Below are 16269 nucleotides of genomic sequence, written 5' to 3' on the forward strand. Positions count from 1 at the left end.
TCTTATTCTTATTCTTATTCTTATTCTTATTCTTATTCCTATTCTTATTCTTATTCTTATTATTTATTTATTTATTATTATTATTACTCTATATTAGCTCTGTTATTTTTATTATAATTTTACAGCTCAGACATGATACTTCTTAATCTGCTTTGGAAAGACATTTTTAGTCACTGTGAGTACCTTTTAAATCAGGCTGAATTGGGAGATGACTTCTGAAAGAAAAGAAAAGGAAAAAAAAAACCTATAAAGAAAAACACCTCCAAATCGTTCATTCAGCAAGCAGTTTAGAGAAGAAGACACCACCACCCCCATACACAAAGATGCATGCAGAAAAATTACTATCTTTAGGACTGGTTTTAATAAATAAATTGTCCCCTTTGACACAGCAGATGAGGAAGATGTCCACCCACAGACATCTCACACTATTAGCAATCTAGTTAACATCTGTAAATGTTTTAGGGAAAGAAATTACACTTTGAGACATTTATTTTTTAATTACAGGCTCCAGATGAGATTTGTTAGGGCAGGGAAATGTATCCCATAGCGACTGATGTCAATAGCAAGCAGTCCCTAAAGCCAGCCAGGATTGGGAAAGCCATGCTGTTTGCTGCTCTTGGCACTGCTCCCTGCTTTCACAATGTCAAAGTTAGAACCGCCTTTATATGCACTTTCCATTTTTTTTTTCCACAGTAGCTGTTGCCAGCAAGCTGTAAACTACCGTATATCACTCAGATTTAAGAACCTAAACTTTAAAACAAATTAAACTCTTGTTGACATTGTAGTAAAAATCAGAATCGAACTGAACAGCTCAGTAAAACTGCACTTCAATTATTTTATGGATTTAAGATTGTTTTCTAGGATTCCCAGACTCCCAGTACAGCAAAGTTATTTCCTCTTGGCAGATGTCTGGAAAAAAAAAATTCATTGAATGGATAAAATCATGTGGCAGACACCAGGTTGAAGCCTAAAGGGAGGAAATGGTGTCTCCCCAGCACCTGTAAATATTTGCTCTGTGTCTTGAGCAGGAGAGCCTTTCGTCCATGCTTTGTAAAAAAGTTTTCAAGGTTTTTATTTTGTTAGTTTTAAGAAAATAGAATTTTCATCTGTCAAAACCCAGTTTCTAGCTAGGTGTTTATGTGGGTTTGAATGAGAACAGCAAACACAGACCTGACCCACCCTTTAGAACCACATCCAGGAGCAGACAAACGCATGCAGCACACCAGTGCTCCCAGTCCCTGACCTCTGCTTATCTTTCATTCCTCTACCTAGCAGTTAATGTTGGGTATTCTTTTTATAATTCTCTCTTCTTTTTTTTTTTTCTTATTCTGTAAAATGGAAACAAAGGTTTCCATCTGATGAATTGCCAGGTTTCCATTCTTTTTAATGTTTCCTCCCAAAACAGTCCAGAATGAAAGCATTTCAGAAATGTGAGTAGACGGAAGCTACTGGAGATAATAATTTGTTTCATGGAACTATGTTTTACAAAAGGTGTGGTGCACCAGAAAGGCTGTTCTGTGGAGCAAACAACAATCAATTTGCATGGCCTTTCATCAAAACCTTTGTTGCATTTTTTTTCTTTTATCTCATCAGTGGAATGTCCTTGATGTCCCCAAAGCTCAAGACTGAAAAGCTTTTGGTTCACAGGATCTTCAGCAAGAGCTGACCCTTGTTGGGCTGCTCTTGTTGCAAGGATGCTTCTGAAGGGAGAGCCAGATGTTGCACATCTGCATGCCCACAGCTAGGTCCTGTGGTCTGCATGTCCTGGCTGAGCTTCCCAGGGAGAGGGGACCTGCCTGCCCCTTCAAGCAATGTGTAGTTGTGTGGATTTTCCAAAGCTGCTATGTTAGCTTCCATGCATTTACCTCCTGCTCTGAATTAGCTGATTTGACCTGGCTGAATCTCATGAAAGCAGCCAGTTTTCTTCATCGAAACATTATTAAATTTTTAAAGCTTCTCTTGAATTACTGTTAAAGTTCCTCCACTCATTTTTTTTTTGCCTGGAGCACCTCTCAAAAGTGCAGGCCAACTCCTGCTGGAGTTTGGATGTACTGTGAAATCACAGTGTGGGCCATGGAAGCACCCTGTCATTTTTCAGCTGTTGAGAAGCAAGGGTTTTGAAGTCCAGGTACTCAAAAAGAGGCAAAAAAGAAGTGTGTTGCACATTACGAGTGGTTGTTTGGAAAGTGCAATGCAAACATATTGAATAAAATTTCAGGTCCTTAAGTGTGTTTGAGAGATGAGTGTTTTACACCTACTCTCAAGTGCCTTTTCCCTAGTTCTCTAGTGCTGGCTGCAGATTTACAGTGCTTCATTCTTGGGGCAGAATACATTTCCTCTCTAGTGGGAGCCCTGAGCATCAGCAGGGTTCTTGTATCACGCACTGAGCTGCAAGTTCCCGGGGAGCCCAGCTGTGATTCTTACTGAATTCTTGCAACTGCATGTGGTGATTTTACTGTTGACATTACTCTGTCAGTCCAGCCAGAGCTTGAGCCATTCTGCAGCTAGGCACAGCATGTGGGAGAGGAGAAAAGAGGAAAAGACATTTTGTCATGTTTGCAGCTCTGTCACACTGGGACCACATACAAATAAGAGTATTCTTCCAGCTGCTATAATCTGAGATGCTTGCTGTAGGTGGTTTTAGCATCCAAGGATTACTAGAATCCAGGAACAGTTTGGGTGCAGTGGTTTTCACAGCCACTTCTCCAGCTGGGGACAGTGTCCACTAACATCCTGGGGGTTTCCCCATCATGGCCCAAGCTGCCACTGATATGTCTCGAGTGTGAGTCCACTTAAATCAGCCTTTGGATCAGAGCTTCCCAGCCAAGCTGGATGGGGGTTTCGTTATGAAAAGGTTTGTCCCTAGTTAAGGTGGTACAAAGCCACTGCAAGAGTGTCATTAAGCATTGCCAAGTGCTCTTGTCCAAGGAGCCATGACGAGGAGGACATGCACTCCTCTCTGAACTGTAGTGTTCTCCAGCAACAGATCCTGCCATGGTTGAAATGAAATCCTGTGGCATTACTTACAGCTCACATTATGGTTGTGACCAGGTCATCATGCCAAAAGCAGATTTATTGCATGACAGTTTTTTATTGCATCCATTTTTTTTCCCAGCTGTTTGCAGCCACCAGTCCAGATTCCCAGAGCCAGCCCAGGTTCTTGCCCACTGCTGAAGGTTAGCAGCTGTGTTCCATCACCTAAGGATTTCCCCCAGCTTGTGTGACCTTTCCCAGCCTAGTCCCCAGCAGGCACATAGGTGGATTTCTTTTCCCTTATCAAACACATAAAAAATTTATTAGCCCCACCCAGCCTTTCTCTTCCATTCAGCAGCATGTGGCCACTCACTGAGTCACTTCATGGTTATCATTTCATCTGACTGAGCAAAACTCCTGTGAATCAGAGGTTACCAAACGAGGCTCAGCCTTCACACAGGCAAGGCACAGATGTGTCCCAGCAGTGGCCACCCATTGTGCCATAGGCACTTTGTGTGTAGTCTACACAGTGGCAGCCTCCTGTTGTCCCTGCCAAGGTGCCCTCTTTCCTGGGACGTGTGAATAATGACACTGATCTTTTCTGTTTGGCATGCACTTCACTGATGAAAAGAGCTACGAGGGAAAGAGGAGTTGATATGGTGATGATCATAGGGCAAGTTGGGTCCATTAAAGAAAAAAAAAAATAATAGAGGAAAAAGACAACCAAACACTTCTTGCTCAGAAACAGATCATATAGACCCTGTTTTAACCTGTCTCCAGGACACTCTCATTCTTGAGACCATGTTACTCCTGCTCAAGTTCATCAGACTTTGAGGCTGGTTGAGTGGAAGAAGAGTAAAGTCTCTTGGCCATTTACCCATGGAAAGAAAAGGGCACTCAGCAGATACTACTGTGTGACCTAAGGTGCTTCTTTCTTTCCTCCATTTATTGTTTCTTTGCTTTACTTGATATGCCCAGCTGCACACGAGCTGGTTTTTTATGAACAGCAGTGCAAAGTGGCTCATTTTGGAGGATTCCAGAGGATCACTAGGGGCCACACTATTATTACATAAAGTCAATTAAAGAGCATACATGCACATCCCATTGATTTGATTTAGAACTAACGAAAGCTTCAGTAATGTGCAATTACAAGAAACTTAATGACCCCTTTATATTGAATGCAACTTCTGTGGCACCTAATATGCTTTGATGAATTGCTCATTATGTGCAATGTTGGAAAAGCTTCTAAAAAGATTAATAATTGTATAATCAATAGAGAAATTCAGTTTTATTTGGCTTTTTTTAAACTCTGAAATCAGTAAGCCATAGAGATTATGGACCTTCTCTTGCTCCCTTTTTTTCCCTCCTGTACCTCCAGAATTACTTATTTTCTAAAGCTAATCTGTCACTTTTCCAGCATGTAGAGAAAAGCCCTTTCTTGTGTTATGTAGAAAGGTCTGACCTGATAAAGATGGCCATGTGTGGTCTTGAAGGGTGGTGTCAACTGCCCACAGAAATCAGCAGTGTTCAGCTCCTTTGGCAGGGCATGAAGTCTCCAAGTAGCAGCCTTCAGCATCAGGCTCAGAGCTTTGTGACATGGTCCAGTCCCACTTCCCCTCTCCCATTCACTGCTGGTGAACCTTGGAAGCTGTGAGCCCTTGGGGCCATCAGGTGGGCTTTAACCTTGCTTCTCTAACCACAGAATACTTTGAGAGCCTCAAGTGTTATCCATGCTTTAGTTGACAGCCAGTTCTGAGGTACAGCAAACCTTGGGAGATGGGATCGGGAAAATGAGAGTAAAAAGACAAAAAAAGGAAGTTTCATTTTGGTGGCATTCAGGATTTAACACTGCCAGAGATGTCTGGAGGCTAGAAGAATATGCAAATGCAGAATTGCTTAAAATTTGTTTCGATTTTGAATGTAGTCTTGTCATGCTTCAGGGCACGAATCATGAGTTCTGAATGCCAGCACTGAGTTCTGACAGCACTGTTTCACTGTTGGAGACTAGATTGAAAAGGAGAACTCTTCACCAGGATCAATTTGCATTACTATATTGCTCATGACAGGGCAAAATTCCTGTTGTCTATGGCAGAGGAGTGCATGGTCTTCCTTACTCCTTCTGGACTGGTACCTGCAAAGCTTCCAGCAGCGCTGAGCTCAGGTTTTGGCTGCCTTAGGTAACATTTGTGTAGTTTTTCTGTTGGGTGGAAATTTTGTGTAAAACGTAAAATATGTCTGTTTTGTTTCCCTTACAGATGCTCTTAGGAACGTAAACACATCGTTTTGGTTAAAATGTGGTTTATTTGTTCATTGCCCAGCCTTACCCTCACACATGTGTGTATGTGTGTGTAAGATGAGCATTGCATCATACTGGGGCAGATCCTGCAGCCTCTGCACAGCCCAAACCCCTGTCTCCCCAGGCAAGGTTGGCCTCAGTGAGGGCTACCTGAAATTCCTCTTGGGTCTCTGATTCTTTGGTAAAAAGGTCAAATCAGATTGAGTGCAGCCATCCTCAGACTAAGAGTAAAAACAAGCTGAAGTTTAGACTCCAGTGTGTTGGAAATCACTGCAGCTCTGCTGATTCCTGCGCTAATTTCCAGCAGCTGGGGAATTCATCCCTAAGTGTCTGCAGAGCAAGAGACGCAGGGCGTTTCCAGGGCTGCATATGGGAGGGATGAAAAAAACCAAAACCCAGAAATTTTGGTGCAATAGGATGGGACTCATTTAGTCTGGGCACCTATTCAGGAGCCCCAGTTAAACTGCTGCTGCACAGTGCTGTCATCACACTACGAGGAACCTTTCCCATTAGCCCTCTGCAGCGCAGCCACCCTGGGAGACTTGGAGTTGTTAAACTAAATAAGGCAGAGGGTAGAGCAGGTAGGAAAATGACTCCGTGGTGATGGCTGTCATGCACAACAATGCCTTCCCATTGTGCCAAGCTGACGTTCCTATGGGAGGATCATGTTTTATTAAAACCTGCTACTTGTTGTCACTCACTTGCTCCACTGTCCTATTCGCTGTCTCCAAAAATAGCATGCCCTGTGGTAGTGGCTTATTATGATTAAACAGATAAAAATAAGCTTAAGGTTTAAACACATCCAGGACACCTGAGGTAAAACAAGATCTGACTTCTTTATGGAACGTGTGAAGTTATATTTTCCACTGCTTCACAAGACTTGTTTTGTTTGGTTTTTAATTCAGTAAGCTTTCATGTGATCTATAGTTTTGCATTGCAGTCTGGCACCTCAGGAATTTATATCACTGTTTTCTGATGTTTTGCCTCACTCACTGGACAATACTTACTAGCTTTGAGAAAAGAGTTTCTGTAAGAAAAAACTATTTTTCTCTGTGATTTGAGTAACAGTTCTGTGTTGTTTGTTGCAGCTTTCATAGGTCAAAAAGTATTAATAGTGAGGAACTAGGTACCCTGATAAAAACTGTAGAATTTCAGTCATGGGATGGTTTATACTAGAGGCTTAATTTTTTTAGTCACTGTATATGCATCTATATTTAGCCATTTTTCTCTTAAAATAAAATCTCTACATGGAGATATGAAAAAAAAAAAACTTTCCTCCTGTATTTCGGCTTCCTCTGCATTCATTTGCAACTTTGAATTCCTCTTCAGTGATTCTAATATGTGGCATTTCATCTAAAAGAAGGGTGTACAAGAGCACCAAAGCCCGATGGAGGCAAGATATGGCATCACTGCTGGTGGAAAAAATCCGAGGGCAATAATTATAGGCAGCAAAGTGAACGTCATACTACAAAGCATTACTACAGGTGGCGTGGTGTCAGCGTCAAACTCACGTAGTCACTCCGGAGCTATGTGTCCCTGGCTGTCTTCTTGTGCCGAAGAGTGACAGCAGAAATTCAGAGCACTTTTGGGTACATCCACGCTGTGTAATGAGCTGTGTGGAGAGATCCCTGACCTGGGTGTCGCCGTAATTGTACCCATGTAATGCTTGACCTGAGCTAGTGAGTTCTGCCAAAAACAATGAGCCAAAACCAAGGCAGTTTTGCTTTCAGGACTGCTACTTGTTTCTGGAGGTTGCTCAGACCTTCTGGAGGCTGTGACACAGAGGCTGTGCAGTCTGACCAGTATCAAACACTGTCCAAATGAGGTCTCCAGTCATGCCATCATACTGCTTGGGCAGCTACACCCATCTGAAAGATGAAGCGCTGTTGTCCGGACATGGCAGAATCGGAGTTTGATTTACCGCAGGTGTTCCACACACGTAGCTTGAAAGGTGCAGCTGGTATTACTTGTATTTTCCACACCATGTGAACGAGCCAGAGCAGGCTGCTTTTGTGTCATTTTCATCAAGAGGGCGTTCCGGCATCTCAGTCTCTTCAGTTTTGCTCCATGTTAGAGGCAGTGGTCCCCAGCAGACACAGGTGGACATGAAGTAACGAGCAGAGGTTGGTTAGTCAGCTCTGGATAGAAACTTCATATGACCCTGCATGCCTGGATGTCTTGGGACATGCCATGTGGCACTTTATATTGGTAAGAAAACCAAAAACTGCTGAAGGAGCTGAGTTGATGCCATTGCTATCTCCAGGGCAACAGGGGCATGTGAATCACAAAGCTCAGTGCAAAACCTCTGAATGTCCTTTTGGCTAAACTCCTATCACATCTCTCTGTCTATTAAAAAGGAGTGAAGAGCCACAAAGCTCACTTGTGGAAGAGAAGAGTAAAGGGGCATAAAGGGGCACAACAGTAAATACAACCTAGAGTTCCGCTACTCAGACTCCTTGTGCAAGCCTTTCTGGGCTCCTGCTGACGTGGATTGAAGTTATGGGAACAATGAACTTTGGCTTCCACATGTGTGACAAGACAGCAAGACAGCCAGAAACTGGAGACTTGATGTTACTGCTGGCAAAATGAAAAGGGAATGGGATATGTTTTCAAACTGATACCATTCACCCACAAAACTGTAGATTCAGCTCTTCATAATTGTGGGTTTGACCATGGCTCTCAACTCACTTCCCATTTTTTCAGACTCTTTGGGGACATTCACCTTTAGGAGTATGGAGTCTTCCAAACTCTCTTATTTGTATCCCCAAAAAGCTCCCCAGTTGGGGAAACCCTGTGCATATGCACTTTCCCAACTCCCTGCACTAGTGACCTTGTAACTTCTTTGCTCCAAGCAGAATCAGTGTCTGAGCTGGAAGGCAGAACTTTGTCTCAGAGGAACAGGTATTTTATTAAAACAGAAGGCCACATTGTTATCCATATTAGTAGTTGGATGCAAGGAAAGCAGAAATCTGCAGAAATTTAAAGTCTTGCCAGTTGATGGAATCCATGTACAGCCACCAAATGTTAAAAATATTACATTTCCTATGAAGTTCACATCTATATATGGAACCCACATTTGTAGAGATATATCTGGTTGTCCTGTTCCGTGCAGGAACCCAAACTGGTTCATCGGTAAGACACTGATTTTGCTAATTAGTAAAGCAGAAATTTCCATTGCAAGGGCATTTCAAAGCAAAATTAAATACAAGAGGAAAAAAACTCCTTATTAAACTAAAATGTGGGGTAACAGCTCACCACATCCTGCTACTGTGGCATCTGCTGTTTAGCAAAGGAAAGGTTCCTCTTTCAAAAGCCTTGACAGGTAGAGAGGTCACGTGTTAACTGCATTTCTCAGCATTCTTATTTTTTGACTTTTCTGACAGTGGAAAAGCTGAACATGACAATGGAAAATACCAGTTGAGAGAAGGCATTGTGGAGAACCGTAGGTGTTAGCGATGAAAGTGACAGTGACCTACCCCCCCCCAAAGCCAGCAGAAAAACAGTGAAAAAAGAAATCTGATGACAAAGGCACTGTAAATCATAGTACTCAGCTGTTTGGTCTGATAGGGATCAACCTGGTGCTTTAAGGGAAGTGTTGTGCTACTCTAGGCATTGAAGATTAAACTTCTTGCATGCTATCCCAGATCTGCTGCTAGAGCTGTATGTAGGGCCTGCAACAAGCTGGGTAATCATTTGGATCTCATCTGTCCTGGTTATAAAACGGGTCTTCGTTAGTACTCAGGTTATGTTGTTTTAAAAATGAGTGTAAAGCCTTGTAATGAGTATAAATTGCAACCTTCCTTTGAAGAATGTTGTGCTTATTCAAAACCCAGCTACTCCTGGAATGGTACTGCAGACACAAATGGTTGTGTATCCAAGCAGCTGGGGAATCAAAGACCAGCATTTGCTTTAGGAATGAAGCTCAAACCTGGGCCAAAATACTGCTTGCACGGAATGCTGCTGTTCTGTGGACCACGCACAGTCCTCTTGTAGTAGTAGCAGGTTTAGAAGTCAAAACTTGAGCATTCAAGACTGCAACCAGCTGATTCTCTTTAACTAAATAAAAAATACTTTACAAATTACAAATGTTGCAAATGTGGGAGCCAAGAGAAAAATGCCAATTACTTTATCTGAACGATCAGATCATTCCTTCTAGGAAGTTCTGCAGTGATCCTACAGGACCAAGTGGAGCTCTGAGGATACCAAAGGGATAGATGGCGAAGGAGATGGTGAACAGGGAACAGTCAGCTCATTTACTTGAAACATGAGTTAAATTTACAAGAAACAAATTTAAAACAGAAAAAAAAAGTACTTTTTCCACCCTCACATCCCTACACTGCAGAACCCATCGTTACGGAAAACTGAAGGCCAAAACTGGTTCAGAAGGTTATTAGAAAACTTAACAGAAGAAATTCCATCAAAGTTCATTAGTAGCACGGATGCAGCCCTCTGGCTCACAGAGTCTTCCAGCAGAGCAATGGTGTACTAGGGAAAGCACCACTGGAGGTGTGCTCTTTCCCAAGGAGCTGACAGTAGTGGTGGTTAGAACACTGGTGTGGATGGGCACACAGGATGCTCCAGCAGAGCCATACTTCAGTAACAGAGGTTTGCTTTGCTCTTGGGAAGGTCAGTCTTGGGTCAGCCTACAACAAGAATATTGATGTTTCCTTGACAAACGAAAGAAGAATCAGTTTGGGGTCAAACAAAACATTCCAAGACATTCCCATTTGATGCAAAATATAACATTTCCTAGCATGCGACAAAAATGTTAACATGTTTTGGAATATTAAAAGGAAGGAAATTTTCCAGAAATCAGAAATAAAAAATGTGGAAAGTCCTCATGGGAGTGCTGGACCATGCAGTTGAGGGTGGTGGGCAGCATCCTTCTAGCCAAACCCAGCAAGCATCACCCAGCACACCTCAAATGCGCTTGCCTCCTGGTTTTCCCCCATTCCCACCCACCAGAGGGTTTTCCTTGCAGCCTCAGGTGTCGTAGCGGGCAGTGAGGGAAAGCCCGCTCAGATCACACTTCCCCTTTCATCTCTGCTAGCGGTCTGCTGCTGCAAGATCAGCTGTGCTGCCACGTATTCCCCCACATGGGACTTCTGCATGCACCCTTGTCCTTCTCTGCAGGTTTTTTCCACTGCATTATTGGGAATATTTCGAATTTTTGACACTGCACTGGGTAAAAGGGCAACGGCAAGTGAAATAGTGAAATAAAGAGAGCTGTGTCTGAGCCACGCTGTCCACAGACCACTGTGGAGGAGAGAGATGTTGAGAGTCCTCTTGGTGGTTTTGTCCCTGTTTGATTGTGACGTCTGGTGGCAATGGATGCGCTTGTGTTGGGGTCAGCTGTCTCCCAAGTCCGTGGTGACATTGTCTAGTGACTGTTGTTGAACAGATGCCAGATGCTGCTGCATGAGGACACCAGGCTTACTCATCAAGGTAGCAGAAGTCCACCTCTCTTAAGAAAGTAATATAAAATAAAAACAAGCGATGAACTGCTGTGAGTCAATAACAAAATATGAGTGATTTCAGCTGGGGGCAAATTGATTTGGCTGCTGAGAGATGGAGAGAGGGTGACTCAAGGAGCACCGTGGTCTTATGGCCTGAGCCAAGGCAGATGGGCTCCCAGCTAAAAGGAAAAGTCGCGTCATATCTGGAGTAAGACGTGTCCTACAGCCCTCAAGTGACAGAGGATCAGCTGAGAGTACCTGGAGTGACTGGAAGGGGCAGCATCTTGAGTGCCTAAGCTGGTTTTGGAGATGGACCTTCGGATCAAGTTGCTTCCAAAATACCTTTGCTACATGCTTTAATAGGGGAAAGCATGAGCTGGCAGGCTGAGGCTGTCACTTTTGAAAGTTTTAGTGAAAGAGTCAAGCAAGAGAAACTCAGCAAGTGCTACAGCATTAGTCAGAGATTTGAGATGTCTTGGTGCTAATCCTGATGGGGAGGCCCTTCACATTTCCACCTCCCTGTCCCCCTGAAATACCAGTGATGTTTATGTTCACATTTTACAGAAGCATTGTGAAGATGCATTGTTTAATGTTTCTAAGCACAACATAACTGTACCAAGAGTGAGGATAGCCCTGACTAGTGTCTTAATTTTATTTGATTTAACAGAAACTTTGAGGGAAAGTTAGCAAGACTATGATGTTGCCTGGCTGGTAGGAGGATTCGTTTTCATTGTCACATAAAACACAAAAGTATCGCTGTGTAGTTTTGCTGCAGACCCAAGAGTGCCTTGACAAGTTTATCACGGAAGCGGTCTTTACAAAAGAATCGTGGCAGAATCATTCCACAGAAGTATGCTGTTCTCATTTGAGGCAGAGGCTCAGTCCCTAAGGCTCTCTGGAGTCTGGCCACATGTAAATGGGGGGAGGCACTTCTGGCTGGGTTTGGATGCGTCCAAAACAATCTTTGCCTCAGTGCAGGGCTTGCCGCTTCAATTTGTTTTTGCTGTTTGGTAATATTAAAGATGAGCTCCATGGCACTCTCAAGAGGAAGAACTGCTTTGTCTTTTCACAGCTCATTTCCATACTTCTTAGCTTGCTGCTGTAAACAGATAGTTACAAATGCAACTGACATTTCCTCTCTGAAGTATGGTGTGTGTATCCATTGGTAGAATTGGTTTTGGTGGCCAGGACCTGTGACACAAATCCTGACTGATTCATGTGCTGCAATTACTAAGTGGGCAATAGGTCTGCAGGAAAAAAATACAAGCCATAAAAGCCAACACCAAACGTACCCAACTAATTGCTTCAGGAAGCTGGTTTTACACAGGCTTGGTCTTTTCCAGTAAACACATGAAGTTATCTGGATTACTGTGAAGACCAGCCCACAAGGAAAGGAAAATGCAGGCTTTTCCGTGGTGCTTCCATGACGTGGGCACGTGTTTCCCAGTCCTGGCAATGTTAGAGAAACTCAGAAGCAGTGATAGTCCTGTTGATGGCATTTTGTCTATCTCCGTGTAAATCAGGTGGTAGCAGTTGCTGTAGGGAGGTGGAGTGGAAATAAAAGGGATGTTGTGTAGTCCACTGTTGATGACCTTTGCCAGGTTCAGTCATTTCCTGTCCATCTGCCAAAAATCACATGGACATAATTGGAGTGTGGGAAACTGCATTGCTTGATGATCTTCAGGGGAGGGGGAAAAGAAAGAAAGAAGACTCATGAATAAAGAAAACAACACTTTATCAGGGGAGATGCAGTCTGACTGGCTGATGCTGAGATAGCAGACTTTTTTCATTCCCTCCTCTGACTCTTGCCAGGAGAGTTTTTTTAACTTGTTTGTATCTCTCATCTGTTTGTGTGGATAGAAGTAAAGAGTGCATGTCCACATGTGTTGGTCACCACAATGGGAGGGTATATATTTAACCATGTTATCAACTCCAGGGAATGGGCAAGCATGCAGCAGTTTCCTCTCTTCTTTTATTTTTTTTTTCCCTAATATCAACCCACAGTGGAAAAAATCAGCATGTGAAGTTCTGTTCTATCTAGGCATTGCAGCTGCATGTACCCAGGTTCAGTGATTGACTGGCAGCTTTCTGCCACCAGTACCTACCATGGCTAACATACTTTCCAAGCAGCTTTTTGTGGAAGGAGTAAATTATTCTAGGATCTCTTATGGTCCTCCTGGCTTTACGTTTCTGAGGCAGTTCTAGAGCAAGTAAAATGTTCTATCTGTAACCAATTTGAAATGTTAAGTATGTTTGATGCAATCAAGGATCCAGGATGCTGCTGGTTTTGTGATGCCTGGTTTTACATGGTATTTAGCATGTTAATAACCTTGGTTAATCCTGCTGGTTTTGCACTGTGATCAGCCTGTACAAGCTGCCTGGTGATGTCACACTTACTGTTCAGAGCTGTACTGAAGCTGTCAAGGAAAGAGTGCGAGTTCAGGGGGGTTGTGGACTGAGGACAACTGCCTGCAGCAGCGGGATGCTAATCGATTCCTTTTCTTGTCTTCTTTCTTTGCAGTAAATGAAATTATAAGGAATGACCTTTCCAGTACCAATGTCCACTCATAGCTTTCACTGTGGGCCTGGTATGAAATACACACTATTGACTTGGCTGGCACGTCACCTCGAGTCAAGAGATGCCGAATGAACTGAAGACGTTGCCTGGTACCACTCTGATCTTTCACCTTAATGAATGTCAGGAACTGAAGATTTACCTCTTGCTTGCAAAGAAGTAGCTCCTCAACTTCAACTGATGAAACAGCTTTTTTTAAAGAAAATCATCTCAAAAGAGAGAAGAGGGAGTATGCTCCAAGACGGCGCATTTCATGGGACAAAACTAGGAAACTCAGCAAAATCTGAGCACTTCTTCCCGTTGCTGATCCTTTTTGGCATGGCACCGCTGGAATACAGCCCTGGAAGTGCCTTATTTTACCAGGTTATGGCATCAGGGCATTTTTAATAAGCTTTGAATTCACTACCATTAAAAGTGTTGGTAGGTGCAGAAACTCTAGAGCTTGAATTCTGGAGAGTGATACTGGAAAAAAGCATAGGACTCTGCAGCAGAGTAGGGAGAGCAATCCCGACTCCAGTAAGACACGTTCATGAATTCCAGAATTTCCTCAGCTTTTCCTCTGCTGTAATGTACAGCCTATTGCCTTATTCTCAGTGCATTTCAAAAGCCTCCTGATTCGTCATCATCTCAGCTTTCTTTTTGCGTATTGCCTTTATTACGTGCTAATGAATCATAGGATTGGTAGTAGTAGCATGGTAAGATTTTGATTTTGATCCGGCTTCTGTCATAGCACAAGTGAGTTGAATAGCACAAAAATAAAAAAGGTTGATGGACAAAAAATTGAAATCTATCTTTTACATGATAGATGAATGTGTATGCATGTACATACATACTAGTATATATGCATATATTTATATATGACAAATAATATAGATGATTGCCTAGTAAGGGCACTGAATTTAGCAATAATTTCAATTTCTGAGAATGCATTTCAAATCCACAGCAAATATTTCAGCTACTTCTTTTGAGGGTTTGTTGCACCTAAAGCAGGTATGCATTTTCTTTCCTCATGCAGTTAAGCAAGCACTTTAGATAGGCAAGAAGGATGCATACAAGATACATGTTATTTACCAAATGTCAGAATATGAGTTGTAGTAACTGTAAATACCATTATGGAAGAGTGTAAAATATTTGTTCAGTTATAATATTATTATTCCGCAGAAGCCTTATAACTCTCTGCTACGTGTATGGAAAAGGATGTTACCAAAAACCCACCTCGGTTTCACATGCGGCGCTGTATAGTGTGTTTTCAGATTAGCTAATGTTCCTGGAGCTACAGGTAGGCATGTAGTGTAGCCTTCAACATTGTATTTTTTACAATCAACTGCTTATTATATAACTAGCAACAACCTATTAGTTCACATAACCAAAAGAAAAAAAAATAAATAAAAACAAAACTAAAATAAAATAGCATGACTAAATTAAAAATGTTTAACATTAATATTGTGCCTTAGGAATCTGTGCCCCCTCCTGGAAACACACCCGAACTACACCCCCGAGTTGGGGTGGCTCCTTAACCCCGATGCAATGAAGACTGAACAGGTTTCACAAAAAGGTGAAATCCAACTAAGTGTTTTAAAACATTCTTCTGTATAATTATGTCTTACTTTCTTTAGGAAAAAAAAAAAAAAAGAAGATTAAAGCCATATTTGTCACATTTGCACATTACTGTGAAGACATGAGAATATAATATGGCTCTATGTATATAATATGCTGTTACTGGTCCTTATGATAGTCTGTTATTCCTCACCTGTTTAATCCCAATTATTTACCCTGTATTTAGCATTGTAGACGTTGCATGAAACGTTTCTTATAGACTGCCATATGAAAAGTTAAAAAGCTCGACAGATGTCAGCTTGACTTGTAGCTAGAAAATAGAACTAATAAAGCAAAATGTTTTGCTGGAAGCTAGTCTTAGAGTGGTTCATTTTATGTTATCTTGAAAAATCTTCTTTTCTCATATAAAATACCATTTTTACATTATATACATATATCTCTCCATCTCTTCTATATGAAGCTTCTTGCATCCTGCTAATATAATCATCTTAGTATGGAAGCAAAGTCTCTTGTCAACAGAACTCCATTTCCCCACTGCATTTAAAGACATTGCTCCCAAGAAGAGGAAATGATATATGATATAATACTCAGATTTTATTCTCTCATTATTTCAGAAATGTCAATAAACTGTGCATGGAGGAATCTCTGACTATGCCAAAGCATTTTTTTATTCATGTATTAAATATCTTGGGTGAGGCTTTAACCGTGTGGGACAATACACACACACACACACACACACACACACACACACAAAGGCACATTTCAGCAGTAATTTTAGCAAAGTTTTCAAATGTATGGTTTGGCTATGTTGCATCTCCTTCATTCTGATTTTTATTTTCCTCTTTAAGCTATTTTGGGAAAAAAAAGAAAAAAAAAAGACCCCAACCTGTTACTTTTAAGCCTGGATAATGGAAGATTATGCATCTGTTATATATGTATTCATAAAATAAAAACGAAAGCAGAAATACTTCCTGTATGAGACTGCTATCTTGTTTCTGTACATGTGTTATGGTTGTTGCTGTCAGTTTAGGAAAATGGTTTTCATCAACCTTTTTGAAAACAAAGCAAAACCAAAAAAGCCACAACACTCTGAACTTGGAGTGTAGGTATGTTCAAAAATAGAAACGTTCAAAAATACCCTTGCCAGGGAGGATTCTGACTGAGCCCTCTGGATGAATTTTAAGTGGTGAAACAAGCTACCTTATTAATCGTCCAACAAAGTACTTGGCATCTGTGTGCATTGCTTGGACAACAGCTTCTTTTGCCCTCCCTGGAACTATTTCTGAAACACGTGGGTTGCTAAGGGTAGGCTTGGGATCTGTGGCCTTCAGTGCAGAAGATAGAGGAGATATTTTTGTTGGGCTGGAGGCTTTGGTAACCCTGAGAGAGAAAGGCTGGCCATGGGCTGGCAG

At 42.0% G+C, this 16269-nt stretch overlaps 1 protein-coding gene across 4 annotated transcripts in view; it reads left to right on the forward strand.

Moving 5' to 3' along the window:
* Positions 1–15499, forward strand: part of NFATC1 (nuclear factor of activated T cells 1) — a 110224-nt gene extending 94725 nt beyond the window's left edge. For all 4 annotated transcript variants that reach the window (XM_014254562.2, XM_014254561.2, XM_014254563.2 and 1 more), the window contains one exon: positions 13247–15499. In XM_014254562.2, the coding sequence (XP_014110037.2) occupies positions 13247–13296 (50 nt within the window). In that variant the 3' untranslated portion in view covers positions 13297–15499. The remainder of the gene's footprint in view (positions 1–13246) is intronic.
* Positions 15500–16269: the final 770 nt, after the last annotated feature.

This window comes from Pseudopodoces humilis, chromosome 1 (genome assembly GCF_049639895.1).
Source record: "Pseudopodoces humilis isolate 2021_Gansu_Grassland_sample_001 chromosome 1, ASM4963989v1, whole genome shotgun sequence".
Taxonomy (NCBI): domain Eukaryota; kingdom Metazoa; phylum Chordata; class Aves; order Passeriformes; family Paridae; genus Pseudopodoces; species Pseudopodoces humilis.